The sequence below is a fragment of the Enoplosus armatus genome, chromosome 15 (genome assembly GCF_043641665.1).
Source record: "Enoplosus armatus isolate fEnoArm2 chromosome 15, fEnoArm2.hap1, whole genome shotgun sequence".
NCBI classification, from domain to species: domain Eukaryota; kingdom Metazoa; phylum Chordata; class Actinopteri; order Centrarchiformes; family Enoplosidae; genus Enoplosus; species Enoplosus armatus.
This window is the reverse complement of record NC_092194.1, coordinates 5,638,679-5,658,202: the sequence shown is the minus strand read 5'-3', so window position 1 is coordinate 5,658,202 and position 19,524 is coordinate 5,638,679. Positions and strand designations below refer to the sequence as shown.

Genomic DNA, 19,524 nt, shown 5'->3' with positions numbered 1-19,524 from the left:
ATCTCGACTCCATTCACATTCAAATGCCCATCTGCCCTACTTTAATTATAATCGGGATTAATCAAAAGTCTTCACCGCTCGCCTGTTCAGCTGCAGAATCAACAGAACAAAGTCGTGGCGCTGTTTTAATTGTCGTGAAGAATGCGAGGTTTGGCGGCGTAAAGAGTGCTAATTTGTTTCCTTTCTGACAATAGGAAAAGCCATTAAAATGCTGCCTGCGTTGGGCTCTCTGACCTCCCCCGCTGTGTGTGAAAATAACACTCGGCTTCCTGCGCTTCATGCTGCTCTCCACAACGTGTCCGACAGCATACAAACAGCTTCGCAGGTACGGAGGCAGAGGAATGTGGTTCATCCTGTTATTTATCGTTGGATGGTTTGATGAGTAATTTTCTCCAGGACTTCAGGCTTCTGTCACTTTGGAATTTTATTATTTTCAGTGCTACAGCTGTTGTCGATGACTCATGAATGTGTGGAAACAATCACATGAACATAGTGTGTTTTCTCACTGATTGACTGACTGAAAGGATTAAGGAACGAGTGAATGATTGTTAACAAAAACCTTTCTCCTTCTCCTTCAGGTAGGCGGACACCAGGTCATGAAGGAACATGATGAGCTCAGCGTCCATGGTGACGCAGATGTGGTCGGTGAATTCTGTCACCACGCTGCACTCCACTTTGGGTTTGCTGTTGGAGTCTGGAACAAATAAAAGGAACAAAATTAAACAGCCTCTTGTACTTCAACTTCCACAGCGATTACATTTGAAAGATTTCATTCAAAAATCCTACATTTCCATGAGGGCAAAGGTTGCTTCCTGTGTTTTGTCAGAAGAAGTGTGAGTGTTACAAATGCCAAAACCACAGATGGTGTATTGTCCTGTTACATTACTTTGTGGTCTTACCTGTTAGAGAAGGTTCATCCGGATCTTGTACGTGGATGGACTTGAAGTCCAGTTGCATCCTGGGAAGAGCAAAGATGGTCTCGGTTTCATGGTTGTAGCTGGAGGAGCTGCGGAAACTGCTCAGCAGACTGGAGCTTTTAGCAGCCGCTCCGCTCTCTTGGTTGTTGGCTTCCACATTCCTGAGCAGGTTCAACTCTGAAACGAGAGATAAGACCCGTCAGAGCTCTTTTTGAGTTGAAGGTCGTGTTCACATTTCTCCGCTTCTCTGCTTTGTTAAATACGATCTGCGCCTATTTTACATTGAAGATAACAGGCAGCAGCAAGCAGAGGCAGACAGAGAAGTAGTTCTTTTGGAAAAGAAACGCTGCGTCTGTCTTCTTTCAGTCAGAGCTGTCTGAAGTTGAGGAAAGTTTGAGAAGATACCACAGTGAAGCAACCATTTACACTCTACACGTAGCTACAACGAATGCAGTCTGATAGACTAAATATGCAATAAACCTCATGAATGTTGTTACGTTCGGTTTGTGTTGTTAGTATAATAGAATGCAGCTCAACAGAACACTTCAATCAACACCTCTCTAAGATACTGAGAGGTGTTTCCAATATATTTTTTACCACATGTATAGCAATAAGGGTGGCGTCTATGTGCTGAAACATGGCGTATGGGTGATTAGGGATGCACTGATCGACATTATTAAGCGGATCAGGTATCAGCCAGATCCACATTTTTCCAAATCTGTCTTAATACAACACTCACACGCCAACATGTGCAATGAAACTGGATCTCTTGAAATGTTGAAGTGTTGTTTTGAGACAGACTTGAAATAATGTGAGCCTATCCTTTCATACAGCTTTTATTTTGCCAGTGTCATTATAAAATGGAGTGTTTCCACTCTCAGTCATGGCAGACCCTGACCTAAAAATGATCCCACAGTGGAGGCATACAGATTTTAAATTGGAGAGAAAGAGGGGGCTGGTATCAGATTCAGCAGATGCTCCGAGTTGGTTCAACTACGTTACCTTCATTCCTCATGGCAGTAACGTAGTTGAACCATTCTTTGACTGTGGCGACTCCATGAGGGGGGTTTTCATGCCGCCGGCGGGTTATTTTGGTGATGGTGGCCATGGGGCTTTCGAGTGCACCGCAGGGTTTGGTCACCATCGTGTTGTGACCGAGATGGAAATCCAGTGTCTGAACAATGTAGGTTGAATCATCTTTGGAGCCTGGATGTGACAGAAACAAACGTCAGTTATCAAAATAGGATAATAGTGACAAAAATAATCAGGCAGCTGAAAAATATTTTCACAGCTGATTGTTATTTTTATTATGTAATCATTTTTCTTCACCATTCAGACAATGGAAGCCCCTGAACTGAACATTTTGTCTCACCGTCCTCCCAGATCTTCTGAGCCTCTGTCCAGAAGGCGATGTTGGGCTCTTCCAGGTGGAACAGAGCCCACGACTTGGAGCGGAAGTTGGGCCCGTGGAAGCAGGCCAGGGTCATGTGATTGCCGTGGAGGCTCATTGAACCGCCCAGCTGCACGGCGTCCTCAGGAAGAGGCATCTGGAAGAGGGAGATGTGGCAGCCGGCGATTACCTTCAGCACCCCAGGCCAGTGGCGGTGATGGGCTGCATCCATGTCTGCGTGACAAAGACAGTCGGGAGACACAAAATGAGAAGCAGACAAATCAATTCTGACCTGAACACAAGGCGCGCTGCTGGTGCTAACAGGATCAGTTTGTGTGTATCATGTCGTTTTTATCCTCATATAGCCTCCGATCTGTTTAAATGTATGCTGCTTGTGTTTTATGTTTGTTTCTAATCACCTCATGAGCATGTTTGATTACATTCAGATGTTGAACCACCTTGTCAACTGTTTGAAAGAGTGGTGTACAAATTAAGCTTATTTGAATTACTAATCATCTCACAGACACTTGCTGTGCATACCTTATCACGCCACAGTCTGCATTACATACTTCACGTGGCAGTATGGGGAAAACGAGCATGCTTACAAAGCTCTGCTGCTCCTTTCTCAGTGTTGATGACGGGAGTCTTCGGTGGCAGGTAAGGGCCAGGGCCCCAGGTGGAGAGGGCCCGCTTGCTTGTGTCGAACTGCTGAGTGAAAAACTCCTGCAGCTTCATGCCGATCTTGATGAGGTCTGGTGTGGTGGAGCGTGAAATGATCACCTGGAAAATGTCCCACTGCAGGTCTCCATGGACGAAGATCTCACTGGAGGGAAAAGGTGAGATGAAGACGGGTCTGTATCATCACTTTGTTACACTGGCAGAGGTGTTGTGCTGCACGATGAGCTCCTGCTGACATAATTTCACACCTTTTCTCTGATAGGCTGGTGTCAACAGTGCACAGGTTAACCTTCCATTCGTCCTGCAGCTGCAGGTCAGCGTTGCTGAAAACCCCCATCAGGATGCTGGAGCCCATGTAGTCCACACGCGCCTCCGTCGACCCCATGGTGATCTGGATCTTGTGGCTGGGTTGCTGGTTGGGGTGTTCGGAGATGTGGGCTATAAAACAGACAGGAATAGGTTAGCCTTGTAACAGAGACGTGGCCATCAAACTGGGTGGAAAAAGAAAGAAATTGAACTAGCAGAACTCTTAGGACCAGAACATCCAGTAGATGTTTGAGGTTTTACATAATTTTGTGCCAAAGATTCAGATGATGTCACATAAGGATGAAACTTTTTTTTTTATGTTGTAAAATGTTATGGTATCAAATTTAAATCTTTGAAAAATACTTTATATAATCGACTGGAGGTTGCATAATGAAATCAGTATGAAAAGAGATTTTGAAGTGATTCATTTAGTAATTTTGCTTCACTTATTTAAATTTCCAAACCTTAAAAATCTTTAGCTCACACAGTATCATGAACAAGTGGGTTACCATGAATATTCACATACACCCGTCTAAATACACACTCATATGCATGCACCATGTAAATATGTCCTATATTAGCTTATTTAAACACCAAATGCAACATACAAAATAAAGAGAATAGAGTAAAAATGTTAGGGTAAACTTGTCTATTTTCTCACTGCACAGCTCGTAGTATGAGAACTCAGCACTGAACTCTAGCTCGGGTCCATATCCACAGTAACCACACTCTGCTACAACAAGAGCTGCTAATGAGATGCGGAAAAAACAGCAGATGTCTGAAAAGTTGATGCTTTGTTTACTTACAGACCATCTCCAGGGTGTTCACGTCTATATTGCCACCCACCACCCCGCCCTTGGAGTCGAGCTTGGAGCGGCCGAGGCCCACAGACATGCTGATCTCTCGGTCCCGATTGCTGCCCACAGACAGCCGGCCCTGACTTTTCAGCCCGCTGGTTGTCCAGCTGCAGGGGCAAACATAACTGTGAGCGCTCCTGAAATGCTGCTGAATAATGCACAAGCGCTCTCTATGAAACATAAATGACTGCAAGAACTTCCCAAGAAAGAAACACAGGTGGCTGAAGAGAAAAGACCGGCCAACCTCGAAGTATTAAATATGATTGACAAGTCAACATGTCATTCTGCAATGTGTTGACTTAATACGTCATAATTGGGCCATTTGTTAGTACAGTGTTGTGAACCTTTTTTTGGCGATACAATCCTTGCTTTAAACAAAGAATACACCTATGCATAAAATGTTTTTATGACAGAAGAATATTCTGAAGTCCTACATAATTTAGACGTAGGGAGGCCTGGTGTACCCTGACTTGGTGAGGAGGAGGCAGGAGACGTATGTGTTGCTCAGAGAGCCCACACATTTCCAGAGCACAAGATGTTATTTCTTTAACTTCATGAAGACGCAGTGCTGCCTTAGTTATGAGGGTGTTGTGCTTGTCAATGATTCAGCTGGATTTTCTGCAATTCTGCCTTAACTGTAGAGATGAAAGTTGAAAGGACTGCATATCCCGATGACCAGTAAGATACGACAGCGTATGAGAGATGAATCAAGCCCTTAAGGAGTGGGCGATAAAGGAGCATACAGGCGGGAATATCAGATGTTGAATGAATGCGAAACAGGAGATCATCAAAGTGCATAATGCAGAAAGGAGACACCCCAGAGACATATTTGTACACCAGTGTAGCAGCTCACTCCAATGAATGTAAATAAGTGATGCTAACAATGTCCAGCTTAGTCAATGACATCCTTCCTTCAATTTATACTTTCTCCATTGACTCTCTCACACTAGAGCAGTGTTTTCTAGGCAGTATTATAAAATGTGTGTGGGAAATCTTTGTCACTAAGTCACAAAAAATAGTGATTGTTTTATCATTCACAGCTTTCACGGGTGACATGAAGCCCTCATAGACTCATTTGCCAGAATTTTTACTTCCACATTTAAGTTTCAGGCCAATTTTAAACTGGAAATGATACTTATACTACTCTATTGTTGGCAAAGCAATAATTAATATTTTTTCATGAACTATTAGCATGACATTTTCCTATTAATTACGTGATCCTCAAAGGAATAGTTTGACATATTTGAAAGTATGTTTATTCACTTTCTTGCCAAGAGTTAGATGAGAAGATAGAAAAACCACTCTATTATTAGATTAGCGATTAGCTTAGCTTAGCACCTTCCAGCTCCTCTAACACGTGGACTTTCCTACCTTTGGATAGAGCCAGGCTAGCTGTTTTCCCTGTTTCCAGTCTTTATGCTAAGCTAACCATCTTCTGGCTTCATATTTAGCATATAGACATAAGACCGTTATTGATCTTCTCATCTAACTTTCTGAGAAAACGAACAAGGTTATTACCACAAAACGTCGAACTGTTCGTTTAAATTTGACACGATGGGTACATTAGAAAGGTGAAGGGACTTACGTATTGTTTCCCATGACGTTACTCATGTTCATTTGGACGGTGAGCTGTTTCAAGTTGATGGCGAACACCACCAGTGTCTCCCATGGCGACCCTTGCTGACCCGCCGCCTTACCGTTTTTACTGAAGGAAGGAGTGGATGTTTTTGTCACCGAATCTAGACGAGAATGAACAAAGATTAGGTAAGAGGCAGTCGAGGACAAATTATAGGCATCTTGTACATGTCATCTTTGCAAATTGTAATTTTCCACTTTGATTTATATATATTTTCTGTGTTTCGGTAACTACCAGGAATTTTTTAGTTGAGTTCCATCTGGAAATGGCAGGAGTGTTTGTAATTACCTCTCCTGGGAGCAGAGGAATCAGACACGCTCCTGGTGCGTCCAGGTGCAGGGGACTTGAGGTGGCCCAGGCCGCCGGGGGACATGTTGCTTCCAGTTGAGTGCTCTGAAAAGACGTTAGGGGACTGGGGCATGTGCTGTGTCCCGGTGCTGCCGTCCCAGGTCCTCCAGTAGGCTTTCCGGCTGGACTCCGGGGACAGATGCTGGGTGACGTTTTCGGCCGAGTCTGGGGTGGCAGGGCCGGAGGCTGGAGCAAGGTAAAGGTTGAGAGATGTAAGTAAAGGAAGTAAAGGACAACCTTTGAAATGTCAACATGGAGCAGTGGGAGAAAATGTTGGCTGAAGGAAGGTCAGCGAGACGGGATATTAAAAATGAACACAAGCTAAACCCGTAGAGATTAGCACATCAACGAAGGTTGAGATGTTTGTAAAATTGTGAATTTCCTTACAAATTCTGCACATAGTAGAAACATTTCCTTTTATTCTTTTGTCCATATTATTTATTTTACTTGAAGGCCATGTTAAACGACAGAAAGTAATAATTTTGGAAAAAGCACAGCAGCTAGTACAGTCTGAAGAAAAGCTCTTTAAAGACTTTGCAACAGCAACTCAAGTGGATAATTTCAGTGGTAAAAACATATTTGCATGCTCAAACCGACCCTAACACAAACCAAAGCTGCCCAGTGGTCAAAAAGTCACCTGGCAGGTTGATCGTCTGGTCTCCGAGGAAGAGGCGCCTGGCAATACTTCGACGGTACCAGGCTCTGGGGAAGGCCAGGATCTCACTCAGTCGCCTCATGTCGTACTTGAAGGAAGCCGAGCCGATGTCACACACAGCTAAGGAGAGAATATTACATCAGGTCATACACGATACACACCTTTAAAACGTTCTATAGTGCAAGCACATTGGTAGCATAAAAAAAAAAAAAAAAAAACTTTATAAACTCCATTGCACGACTTCAAGAATGTCTGAGACCAGCAAGCAACTGCACGTTGAAGAGGCTAAACAGGAACAGTCACTATAACCTGTTGCATGTCTAATAGAGAAACGGACAATGTACCTGAGATGTTGATGAGGGTGGTGTCCATTTTGCCACCTTTGGCAGGAATGAAGCTTTCAATGAAGGTGGGGCCTCCACTGCGCCTCATCCGGGATAAGCTGACCTTCACAAACTCCAGGTTGATACTCAGAGAGTCTTTTCTTCCTGTTACTGAAGACGGCTCCTCGTCTACTGTACCTTCCGGAAAGAAAGAGCGATAATAATGAAGACCATTAAACTTTAATAGAATTTCAATCTGTATATAAAACTGTACACTCCTTAGCATGAAGTCATGGTTATCTCCAGCTCCAATAGATCTAGCACATGTTTGTACTTGTTTATTTTTTGGAAATCATATCTGCAGTAAAGAACGTGTCGTTATCAGCAGTAACATTAGAAACTACAGCCCTGTATCATTAGAATACTGATTGCCCCTTTTCCCTCTCTGTACCTAACGGCCCTGGGCCCGGAGGCAGGCCTGTGACGGCGGATTTCTGCTTTCCGGCGCCGTAGGGGTGGAAGACGTAGAGGGAGAAGTCAGACATGCAGGCGGTGAAGCTGAGGCCTGAGGAGGTGCTGGGGGGCCCGGTGAGGTCGGACTGGCTGCTGCTGTGGCGGCTCCTGCCCAGAGGGCTCCCCAGCAACGGTGACGCTGGAAGGAGGCAGAGGAGGGCGGAAACACACAGAGGAGGGAAGACGCGTTAATTAACTATAGGAAAGTGTATCACAAGTCTGACACCCATCAGTAGCCTGTATTTGACACAACTGATTAAGTCACATTTTCATAATAGAGGAGCGTAAGCTAATTAGAGTAGAGATCCAAATGAATTGCCTGCTAAAAAGTTAATGCATCACATGCATATTAATGTAATGCTGTAATATTAATACTACATTTCCCTTTTGGCAAACTGTACATTTACTGTAAATATGTCTGGACTAAATAAAACATGTGACCTGGATTGCATTATAACAGCTAAACTACAAAAGTGTGGCAGACCTTGCATGACCTGGCAAAAAAAGACAGACTGGAGAGCAAAGTAATGAATGCATGAGAACAAGCTGTGAGCAACATTAAATCGCACAGGGCCCAGACATGGCATGGAGCGACAGCTAACCAATATGCTCACGGCGTTTGATAGACTTTAAAAGATTCTGACTCCAAAATGTTTTGTTCTTCGCGTATCTCTGCACACATTACTAGTATCATTATTCCGCAAGGCAGACCTTTGCTGGGGGGCGGTTTGGGGATGTGTTGCCCTGGTGGAGTGGAGGAGGGCGGGTGTGATCCGTCAGCAGGATGGGCTCCTGTCGGGGTCTCCAGTTCTCCGCGGTTAGAGGAGAAAACCAGGTCTAAAGAGGGCAGTTTGAGCATACACTCCACCCTGGACATCGGCAGGCAGCTGAAGCGGATCTGAGAGGGCTGTGGAAACAGATGATGACTAGTGTTTCAGTCTGAACGTAGGGTGCGTAACTGTATGTCTGACTTTGCAGGTTGATACATAACAAACGGGCTGAAGATAATAAATAAACATGCTGGAAAATGACAATTACAAACATAACATTCATTTCTTACATTCAATTATCTTTCAATAGCTTCCAATGTGAATGATCTGCAGCTGTTACAAACATTTAAAAGCTCTGGAGTAGTTATAGACATCAGATATGTTGGATCATTTGATGTACATCACTCACATATTTTTGGGGGGGGGGGTAATCATCAGAAAATAACATGCTTTTGGAAAGGTATGTAAAATTACACAACAAATACTTGGACATAAGGTCCCTGTGAGTTGTGTGGTTTTCTATCTCTTTCATTTCTCTGAAGAAAGTGTGACGGAAAGCGACAGATATTTGGTTAAAATGCTATTAATAAGAAGTAAAAGAGCTATTACGAGGGATTGGTGAAAGGTAGAGCCCCTGAAACAAGGCTGATGGCTAGTAATTGTTAAAAAATCTCCTTAATGGACTACAAGGAGCACAACTGGAAGAAAAATGGACATTCATCAAAACAGCGACGGAGCTAAGTCCACTCATGCAGTCCATCAACAGGACTGCATGAGTGATGTTACGGTTATTATCTAATGTTGCAAATGTCTTGATGATAAAGATTTTGGTGGAGAAAGTGTTTGATAAAGTGAACTGTAAGAATTACAGTCAGGCTGTCAGTACCTGGACTCTGACGTAGACGACCACATCCACAGGAAAAGAGGAGTAGGCCGATGTGGAAGAGGAAACCAGGGAGGTGGTAGATTCCTCCAGCTGCTCCACCGTGTCAAACTGACCCATGTCCTCCTCCTGGGAAGCCATAGCTGATGGGAAGACATAAAACACAAAAAGAGTCCACTATGTATGCCAGACACACAAAGGAAGGTGTTATTGTGCAAGTCCTCCAAGAACAGGATCCGTAAAGATCGGATGGCGCAACAAACAGACCTGCATAATTCCTTTCCACTGGAGTGATAGGAATGGTCTCCAGTGCTTTTTCCAGGAAGTCCAGCAGACAGGGGCTGATGACCATTTCCTCTGGCAGAGTCTGGAGGGCCACCCAGGCATACAGCTTGGCCGTCTTCACTCCTCCACTGCCCTTCCCTTTGGCTGCAAAGACACATGGGAGTTTAAGTCATCTGCAGCCTGCAAGTCTTTTAAACTGGAACCATATTAACAACAGTTTTGTTAATGTCGTCCTCTATGTGGTAAGCATCAATATGCATGAGCTCATTTGATCAAAGGTGCCCTCTGGATTCATGCCTTCAAATAAAGGATGAAGTCACATGCATTTGATTGGGTGGGTCCACGTGTAGATTAAAATCATCAGATCGGAGAGACGGGGCGGTCTAGTGTCGGTGATTACGGATGGTGCTAGGGCATGCATAGAAAAATGAGGGAATGCTCAGTACCTGATGGAATTGGTGGGGGTGGGGGAGGAAGGAGCGAGTTAGTCTTGCTTTGGACAGCATTGGGAGGGATGGGAGGGCCGCTATCTTTCATACCATACAGCTTCGACTCTTTGGAGAGAGTGCGAGGGAGAGAGGATCCGCGGGAGGCGTTGGGGGACTCCGTCTTTAGTGTCTTGGAGTTGTAGTGCAACTGGGGGAGAGAAAAGGACAATTTCATCATTTAAAGCACCAAAAAAAAAAAAAAAAGTAGAAACTTGTGGACAATTTGAATGCTGAGGGCGAAGCTGACCTTCACGTCCACTCCTGGAATGTAGAAGACTGTGGTCTCCAAGTCGTTAGATTTGGTCTGTAGGGAGGAGGGACATTTCTTGCCAGCTAGGAGATGGGTGGTGGAGGTATAGGTGGGCTGCAGCTTCTTCTTCTTGGGGGGCGACTCCTGATCTAGACTCCTGAGGCTGCGTTCACAGCTCCTACAAAAACCCACAGAGAGAAGACTCCTGTCATACAAAGAAGGTCTGCTCGTGCCTTATTCTGTCGAGCTGTCTGAATATAGAAAGTTTTATTTCAAGTATCCGCTACAGCATAAAATTTCATCTGGCAAATCATTCAAGAAGATTTCATAATGTCTGACTCTTGACAAGCAGTTATTTCAAAAAATGTTTCACAGCGGGAAATGTGACCCAAACTTTAAATAGAGTTCTGTACTGTCTGCAGTAGTTATCAGAAAAGAAAAGTGCCTTTCATCGTACCTCCTGAGGGAAATGTCCTCATGCTCTGGTTGCTGAGTGGTGGGGTGAAGGACGCACTTCCCGCTGTCGATCTCCACGCGGACATCCAGCTCAAAGTCTATGTTTCTTTCGGTTGTTGGGCCACCGAAGCTGCGGTTGGCAGGTGTGCTCGGCCAGCGCTCGCTGAACAGCTGACTCACAGCAGAAAAGCCTGAAGACTTCCTGTGAGACGCTTGGCTGAGGAGACAGAACAAAGGGATTGTTTGGTTGGATGCTGAAAATTGTGAAGCTTTATTCATAGCAGAAAAAATGAATCACAAGAGGAAAGCTTTGTGAGATTAATGGTGCTTCCTTTCATCTAACATTCATCACAAGAACGCTTGAGTAGGCAAAATACAAAACAAAAAGACGACTCACAAAGGCCTTCGATAGCTCGGCGGTCTCTCGCGTTCAAACTCGTCCTCCTTTTCCGAGTCTTCGGAGGACGAAGAGGACAGGTCATCGCGCCTCATGTCGTCGTGCTGGAAGGGAAGTGCGGGTGAGAAGACAGCAGGGGTGACAGGGGCACTGAAAACTGGGTGCTGGCCCTCGATAACGGATGGAGAATGAAGATGATGGAGATGATGATGAGGATGGGATGGCTCATCAATGTTGACTGACAACAGGTCCACCTCTGTTTCCTCAGGAAACTTCAGAGAAGGACAAAGAGTCAAACATGCACAGTTCTCATGTCTTCATAAAGCTCTTCCTACTTAAAAACATGACGTCTTAAGCAGTAAGGTAGCCAAGGAATCACAACTTTGAAGGAGATAGTGTTCTGTTGACTGGACCATGAGGTATTTTCTTTTATTTATGAAATTTAGTGTTAATTAAATGCTGAAATCAAATCTCACAGCACAGTTTAGATGTCTAGTTTCATGACATGTCCAATGACAGAACACTATCAGCCTGCAACTGCTCTCAGAGGAGCTGAGTGGTCATGCACTTCCTGTGAGGAGCAATGAAAGAGAGACAGTGTGAGACGAGGAGAAAGATGAGGACGACAGGAGAAAAAGACAAAACTCTCAAGAGAGTGACAATGGAAAAAATACCCAAGAAAGTCTACAAGTAGACAAGCACAGAATACTTTACGACAGCTGGGAGGAAAAAAGCCCAATTGTCAACAGGGACAACAGATCCCAGGGACAGGTATCAACAGAGTCTGACTGCTGTTGAACATCGATAAAAGTGTTGAAAATGTTTGCTAACTGCATCTGAAACTAATCCAGACTCCAGTTCTTTTTAGGCAGCAATCCAATCAGACACACAACATTTATTAGTGAGTCAGTGGGGCCAGGGGGAGCATGTGGGTGGTTACGGCCAAATGACCACAGAAGGATCGAGTGAAGCAAACTCAGCCGGAGTCAGTCTGGGTCTGTTATTGGGGAGTGGAAAATGGAGATGTGGTCATTCAAGCAGGAAAATACCACTACAGATAGATTCCTCAACATTCAATCAGGGCAAATAAACCCAGCAATACCTTCACATGTTCACTATCTATCAATCATGAATCGACTTCACTTAATAAAATGGGGCATTTTAATTAAACATTGTGCGCTTGGCTAATAAATAGTCCAGTCTTCATGCTAAGCTAAGCTAACTGACTGCTTACTTTAACTTCATATTGAATGGACAGATATGAGAGTGGTTGTTTATGCTCGTCTAAAGATGCCATATGGAGATAATTTTTTAGATTTAAGATAAATCCTCATACGTAATTGTAATTACCTTGAACAAACACCGTCATTGCTTGGAAGACTAAAATCCTCTACACTGTTCTTGACAATTTGTGCCACTACCTAAGTGCGATTTGGTGGAATACTTGGTAACAAATGAACTTGCTTTACAGCATGAACCAGGGAGGTGATGCTGTTTAAGTCTTCGGACTTTCAGGGAGGGAAGGAGTGAAATGTCAATAAGGTGTTTGATTTCGTCTAATTAGTTAATATAAAAGTTTTTTTTAATGGTGATTACACCAAATAATAGCTTTTTTATCATACACAAATGACCTTCAGAGGAACTAGTGTTGTGACAAACAACAGCTGACAGACTGTGGTTCAGAGCCCAACCATGCATGCAGCTGTTAGAAATCAGCCAATATATTAAGGTTGAAGAGAAGTTGATTTAGGTTTTTATGCAGTTTCAAGACAGGATGAGAATGTGTGACTCCATAATTCATTGAGCAGCATTCCAACTATCAACTTGAATTTACTTATTTTTATGCAATAAAATTACTTATTTTAAAGCATGCGTGCGGTTATTCAAAGATAATTGCTATCTCACATATCTCTGTGGTTGATGGAATGCCACTATTTACAATAAAGACAGTGAAACGGACATTTTAATTTGGTGCCACATAAATCATAGGGTAACTAGGGACTCAAATAGCTGGATTACACCAAGTTATCATGTAAATAAACACACTGCTGTTCAATATAACATTGGTGTATATCTGTATAGAAGAGGCTAGTATTTCATCATCCTGTTTTGATTTTGCATTTTCCTGCATATCAAAGCTGTTAAGGTAATCACAGAAGAGAAGAGGAAACAGAACTGTTGGTTGGTTGGTTAGGTCTTTTGATTTGCTAAATTGAATCTTTTGAGTCATCTACCTTGAATATCTCTCCTGGACTGACAGGTGCATATGCAGAGTCCAAGGCCTGATTATTTATCTTCAATTGAACAAAAGAGTTATTCAAAAAGGAGCTCATCCAAACTGGGAGAGAAAAAAAAATCCTCAGAGGTCCCTCCATTTTAGCCCGCCTTTAAAACAAAACCCATGACCGCATGACATCATATGATGTAACATTATCATGTAAATATCTTGTAGCATGGAGAACAATTACAGTGACAAACACATAGAAATGGAGGATGAGATGATGATCTTCAAACTCTCGACATACCTGCTTTATCATCGACTTAATCATTGATTTTGTTTGAACGTGTGGAGAGCATACTTGCAACTGTTCAGTCAACTGTGTATAAAACTGAAATATGTTAATGTGTTATAGCTTTCTCTGTGGTGTCAGCATGAGAGAAGTTTTTAGAATTACCGTGTCCTGGATGTTGAAGGTGACCCGGGGTCCAGGAGAGGACGCATCCACACGCATATCTGGTAAATCATCCACATCCCCTATTCTGGAGCTATGGACACAGTGAAGTGATGTAAACAAACTGCATGAGACGCACCTTCCTGTTGATTTTTTATTCCTCATCAGATTCATTTCCAGTTATTTTTACTCATTCATTCTGCGCCAGAGGTAATGTTTTCCCATTGCTAAAGGTCTTACAGTGTGTCAACTGTTTTAATATCATTACTGCATTCATTCTGAGATATCTGCATAATTACTATAAAAAAAATGAGATAGGCACTTTCTCTCCTTTACGCTACTTTCTAATTTGTGAGTCACTGCATCCTCTTTGTACAGAGGTTAATGGGAAATGCGTTTCAAAAACATGTAGCGCCAACAGCAGTGGTGTGAGACAGAGGTTGTTTGGTCCTGTTTGTTTACAATAAATGCTGGATGAAGCACCCATAACAGTATTCATTTCCATAATAATATGATACCGGGGAAAGTGGCTGGGTTTTTTTTGTTTTTTTTTACCTCTGTCTGTCCATCCTTTTCAGAGGGGGGCGTCCTGCTGCCGCGGAGATGCTTTTGGAGCGGTTGTAGCTCGGTTTGTAGCCAAGACCCCACTTATCCTTTAGAGAGGCCGCCTGGTGAGGAACAAACACAAAGGTTTCTTAAAAGTCTAAATGACACTCAGGTGTCGCAATGACGGGGAACATTTAATTCATCCAATCTTCTTTGCTGAATCCATTGCTAATTGGGGAAGCTTAATTCACCCTCATGCTGGAGCGACGCAGTTTCTTTCGGACGTCTCTCCTGATGTCATTGACGGCCACAGACTCCAGCTGCTGATAGCGCTGGATCTCCTGGTTGATGGTGCCTTCGCTGGCCCCCAATTTCCTGAGTTTAGGAAAAGAGGATGCAGAGAGTTTTAACAGGGCAGCAATGAAAAGTGGCACATTTCTTCACGAGCTAAACCATTTAGAACGATCAATATCACATTTCCTTACTTGAGGTCGTCGATGACCTTGGCCTGTTCGTTCAGCTCTCTGATGTCCACCACCCTCTTGGTGAACTTCCTCCCACGAGCGTCAATCACTTGGTTCCCCATCGCCATCTGCCTTCTGGGGTCAATGGTCTCCTGTTGGGTCAAAACAATAATACACCCGAACACACTGATCTGGTAAGACTGATGACAAAATGAAACAAACCTACAAAAACCCAACCCCCCTTTTTTTTTCTCAACGATTTCCCCAGGCAGCTGCTGTAATTAAGAATGCATCCATCCCAAATCTGTCTGATTAAAGGTGAGTTATTCTAATAGTTTTCAATCAGAATTGGTTATATGTAATTCAATCCACACACCAGGTATGATAAAAAACACAAAACAGGAGACACCACCACCACCACCATCACCACCATCACCACTCCACTCAAAGTGCAAGAGGAAAAAATAGAGCTCTATTGCCACAGGGAATTGTGTAAGACAAATTAATTTATTTTCACCATCAATGAAGCTTAATAAGGAGGGCAGGGGAAGCAAATGCTAAGCGACACTGTTCTCCATTATCATGCTCTTTAGTTAAAGCAGGAAATAGCATTGCTCAGCATTTTGGAATCCACAACCTTCATCTGATTACTGCAGGTGACTGAAATGTAACGCCACCTTGCAAGTGATTTTGTCAGCCCAGAGAAAAGTTTAACACTATGGGGTGGCTACATACACAGGCCCAGGAGAGGGGTCTTTGGGCCCTGGCACTGCCTGCTCGGAGGCGAGGCGATGCACAGTTTAAGTAGTCAGCTGGGACAGACACACTCTGAGGCCTGGGGCTGAGGCCCAGGATGTGGTTTACCAGACGCTTCCTTAAGGTCAGCCGAGGGCTGAACTGGCTCTCTGGACTCTGTAAACAACGGCAGGGACAGATGGGTGGAGAGGTGGAAGAATGGACGACTCGGGTCAGACTTTACCTTCTGAAGTTAAGGTAAGCCAGGTAGGATTTGTTCAAACGTATTGAAAAGATATTAAAGGAGTAGCTCAACATTTTGGGCAATACGCTGTCTTGTAGAGTGTTAGATGAGAAGATAGATACCATTCTCATGTCTATGTGTTAAATAAGAAGCTACCGTAACAAGCTGGTTAGCATAAAGACTGTCCAAAAGGTCTGTCAAAGGTAACAAAATCCACATATTAGATCCGCTAGAGCTCACATACTAACACTTGTTTGTTTAATCTGTACAAAAACCAAACCAAAATTACAATTTGTGGTTTTACGTGGGGTTATGTGCCGGACTATTTCTTGGCCAGACGCAGTGACCTCATGGATTCTTGTCGTATTTGTGAGGTTGCCAAGCAACCAGCAAAGACTTTCGCACATAACTACACCCCATAAAACCCCATAAAAAGGTGCTGGTAGGTGGATTTTGTTATCTTCAGACAAAGCCAGGCAAGCTGTTTCCCCTTGTTCCAGCCTTTGTGCTAAGCTAAGCTAACGGGCTGTAGCCTTATATTTAACATATATGAGAGTGGTATCGATCTTTCCATCTAACCATCACCAAGAAGGCAAGTAAGCGTATTCCCCAAAATGTCAAACTATTCCTTTAACTCGAGACAACAATCAGTAGTAAGTTGAAGTTCACTGCTTATGTGTTTTTTCTTTTATAACTTCCAAAAGAAAATGTCTAGAGAAAATGAGTTTATAGAGTTCTTCTGGGAACTTCCTAATTGGAGTCAAAACGCAGAACATCTGATCTACATTTCTTTTTAACATTACAATGTGTCATCACAGCTCATTTGAAAGTGATATTTAAATGACAAAAGAATTGGCTAAATCTAGCTGTGGTGGAAATAGTGTATCACTTATACAATAGCCCAAGTAAAGAGCTGGGATGTACATGAACCCATTACTGACTGACCATGTGGACGGTAGGTGACATGGTGTCGGTTTCGTCCTCATCTGAAAGGTCCGCCATGTTGACGGAGTTCAGGTCAGCGATGTCGTCCACGTCCTCCTCGCCCGTCAGCGACGTCAGTGTGTTGCCCAGCGCATTGAGGCGCTTGCCGATGTTGGGATCCATGTGAACATCGATACCACACATTTTCCAAAGCACATTCAGAGTCCAGGTACCAGCACTACTGCTCTCTGTTTTTTGTTTGAGAAGGAGGAAGAGGAAGCCAGGAGGGAGAGGAAAGAAAGAACAGCAGAGGATATGGATGAAATTAATGTAAAAATAAAATTTCAGACAGTTGTCTCCTGCTTATTTTGCAGCTTGAGGGTGTGATCTATTTTTTATGGACCAGAGCTTAGTTAAAAGAACTTGCCTGCAGAGGGTTGCCCTGTAGTCCTGGAACACACTTCATATGTACCATCAGGGACTACACCTATATACAGACCACACAGACACACAGGCAACAGTATTTCAGAGGAGCTGCGTGCACAGAAATTCACATAAGAATTCTGTTTGTACCTACTGAAGTCAGGTCATTAATCACATGATGACAGGCCTGTCTGTATCTGAGACTTCATCTTTAATTAAGTATTTGGGTTTAAAAATGCTATTTGCAACACTTTAATATAAAAAATCATTCTATATTTTCCTTTCTCACTGAATTTCTCACTGCTTTTGACATTTATTAAAATGTGATAAAAGTGAAGCAAAATGAACCATATATGTGACAAAATTCAAACTTAAACACAATGCATCACTCACAAGCATTCATGACCATATCCCCTCTGATTTCAGGCTTCCAGTCGTCCCAGGAGGTTTCGAAGCCCTCGGCAAAGCGGATGCAGAAATTCTTGAAGTGGCCTTTGCTTACCAGGGACTCGGAGGAGCAGGCGGTGATCAGTGTGCTCTCAATGGTCAGGACCATGGCTGAGCCGGTGTCAAAGTCTATGCTGTGGTTGGCCTGGCAGAGGGGCGAGGAGAGGGGTTACCCAGGCCTTGAGTGAGGGGGAAGTACATGGAAAAAGAACCCACTTCCATGTGTTCGGAAAAAGCAGAATTAGCTGGTAACACTTCAATCTACAGAACTGTATATCCACTTTGTCAGTTACATAAAATTAGGATCAATTTTCATGTGATTTTAAATAAAAAACAGATTACTTCTGATCAAGACCCTGTATGAGTGAAATGGTACCAGGCTTTTCAGTTTGTTAGCTTGAGTTTCATCGCAGGAATTGGTCCTCAAATAGGGGTCTGATAATCATCCCAGTTATAAGTGAAGGCAGGTAAGAGTATGTTGTACCTCTTAACTAACCAATTATCTATTATTATGACGTGTATCAAAATCAGACCGCCATTTTGGAGCAATTACTGCAGGAATCTGGGCCATTTCCAAAGGCCCACATGTTTTGTCTCACAAGAGTAGACAGAGCCTGCTGTGTGCACCACTGCACTGTGTCATTAGATCTAGTATTGTGTATGAAATGTTGTATAATGTCATGGCAGTCTCCGAAAGATTAGCCTGAAAAATGTCCTTTTTTCCATTTTAGCAACAGATAAGCAATACTCTGGACAGCAACTGGCATAACCTCTTTTTTAGTATGAAGTAACTACACACCCCAAACACCTCAGACACCAGCTCAAGCTTCATTAGTTGTTATGCCAGCTTTTGTGGAGGAAATTTGATTGTTACTAAGTGATGTGACCTGCCATTTTATAAACAAAAAGAGCACTTGTGATGCAGTGTACTTGTGGCATGGAAGAGCATTGATCACAGTAAGTCATTGTCCCACAACAAGCCATCACAAGAGATGTAATAAATTGTAGGTTACTTTTCGTGCATTTTTATGCCGGCCTACTGATGTGCTGGCCCCAGCTTCAGAGTTGATGCCCTCCGTAACTGGTACTTGTCCTCTCTATGGAAATAAGTGTGACATAACAGCTGGTATATCTTGTCTCCGTGGACATGCTGTAAGTATAACAAGACAACTGATATGGACCATTCATTAATATCCAGTGTTTCCCCTAAAGGTTTCTATTGGTGCGTAGGGGTGCTCATGTAAAAAACACCAAAAACATTAATAACATTTCCAATGTTAGCAGGTAATTCAGATTTTTTTTTTACATATAAATAAACATTTTAAAAACAATAATAATAATAATAATAATACATTATTTGGCAAAACACTCTGCATTGGATGCAGTCTAACAAAGTCTGATGACATTGTATTCTACTAGTGTACGTCTTCTGGATGGATTTATGCGGACAAAAAACAAACAAACATGAAAAAACATTTTTCTCTTAACTAACTCTATTGTACAGTAAAATCAATATGTGTTGCTATTTCAATACAGGCCAGCCTGCACATACCTGTGTTATAGTTGTGTATCGTATCAGTGGTGGCTTTGCATTAAAAGTGTACATTATAGAGGTTGTTGAGGGGAATGAAGGTGTGTGCTGGGGCAGATTAATGGACAGTCTGCAAACGGCTTAGGTAGGGGAAACACTGATATTGAAACTGAGAATAGAGGATTTGTTCTTTTATGAAAATTAAGAAAAAAAAACAGTGTTTTTATGACTGTTAATAAAAAGCAAAATGAATGTCATGAACACTGGTACAGTAAGTTGTTTGCTTTTTAAAGAGGGGGAGGTGTGAATTAACGATTGGACAAAAGAAGCCCAAAAGTTATTCCTGTGTGCTTTACTCTTCTTTAGAGTTAGATTCCTGATAAAAG

At 42.9% G+C, this 19,524-nt stretch overlaps 1 protein-coding gene across 1 annotated transcript in view; it reads right to left on the bottom strand.

Annotated features, from left to right (window-relative positions):
• kiaa1109 (KIAA1109 ortholog) overlaps positions 1 to 19,524 on the bottom strand; it is a 61,882-nt gene that overhangs the window by 2,074 nt on the left and 40,284 nt on the right. Inside the window, exons 60-88 of the mRNA XM_070921108.1 lie at positions 18,621 to 18,704; positions 17,554 to 17,752; positions 17,165 to 17,224; positions 16,759 to 16,985; positions 15,570 to 15,746; positions 14,856 to 14,986; positions 14,622 to 14,745; positions 14,380 to 14,492; positions 13,828 to 13,918; positions 13,387 to 13,446; positions 11,153 to 11,424; positions 10,757 to 10,972; positions 10,297 to 10,477; positions 10,008 to 10,197; positions 9,544 to 9,705; positions 9,280 to 9,419; positions 8,335 to 8,530; positions 7,562 to 7,762; positions 7,132 to 7,308; positions 6,770 to 6,907; positions 6,073 to 6,318; positions 5,734 to 5,887; positions 4,098 to 4,255; positions 3,234 to 3,423; positions 2,913 to 3,130; positions 2,290 to 2,541; positions 1,920 to 2,123; positions 900 to 1,094; positions 560 to 694 (exon numbers count right to left, since the gene is read on the bottom strand). Coding sequence (XP_070777209.1) covers positions 560 to 694; positions 900 to 1,094; positions 1,920 to 2,123; positions 2,290 to 2,541; positions 2,913 to 3,130; positions 3,234 to 3,423; positions 4,098 to 4,255; positions 5,734 to 5,887; positions 6,073 to 6,318; positions 6,770 to 6,907; positions 7,132 to 7,308; positions 7,562 to 7,762; positions 8,335 to 8,530; positions 9,280 to 9,419; positions 9,544 to 9,705; positions 10,008 to 10,197; positions 10,297 to 10,477; positions 10,757 to 10,972; positions 11,153 to 11,424; positions 13,387 to 13,446; positions 13,828 to 13,918; positions 14,380 to 14,492; positions 14,622 to 14,745; positions 14,856 to 14,986; positions 15,570 to 15,746; positions 16,759 to 16,985; positions 17,165 to 17,224; positions 17,554 to 17,752; positions 18,621 to 18,704 — 4,891 coding nt within the window. The remainder of the gene's footprint in view (positions 1 to 559; positions 695 to 899; positions 1,095 to 1,919; positions 2,124 to 2,289; positions 2,542 to 2,912; positions 3,131 to 3,233; positions 3,424 to 4,097; positions 4,256 to 5,733; positions 5,888 to 6,072; positions 6,319 to 6,769; positions 6,908 to 7,131; positions 7,309 to 7,561; positions 7,763 to 8,334; positions 8,531 to 9,279; positions 9,420 to 9,543; positions 9,706 to 10,007; positions 10,198 to 10,296; positions 10,478 to 10,756; positions 10,973 to 11,152; positions 11,425 to 13,386; positions 13,447 to 13,827; positions 13,919 to 14,379; positions 14,493 to 14,621; positions 14,746 to 14,855; positions 14,987 to 15,569; positions 15,747 to 16,758; positions 16,986 to 17,164; positions 17,225 to 17,553; positions 17,753 to 18,620; positions 18,705 to 19,524) is intronic.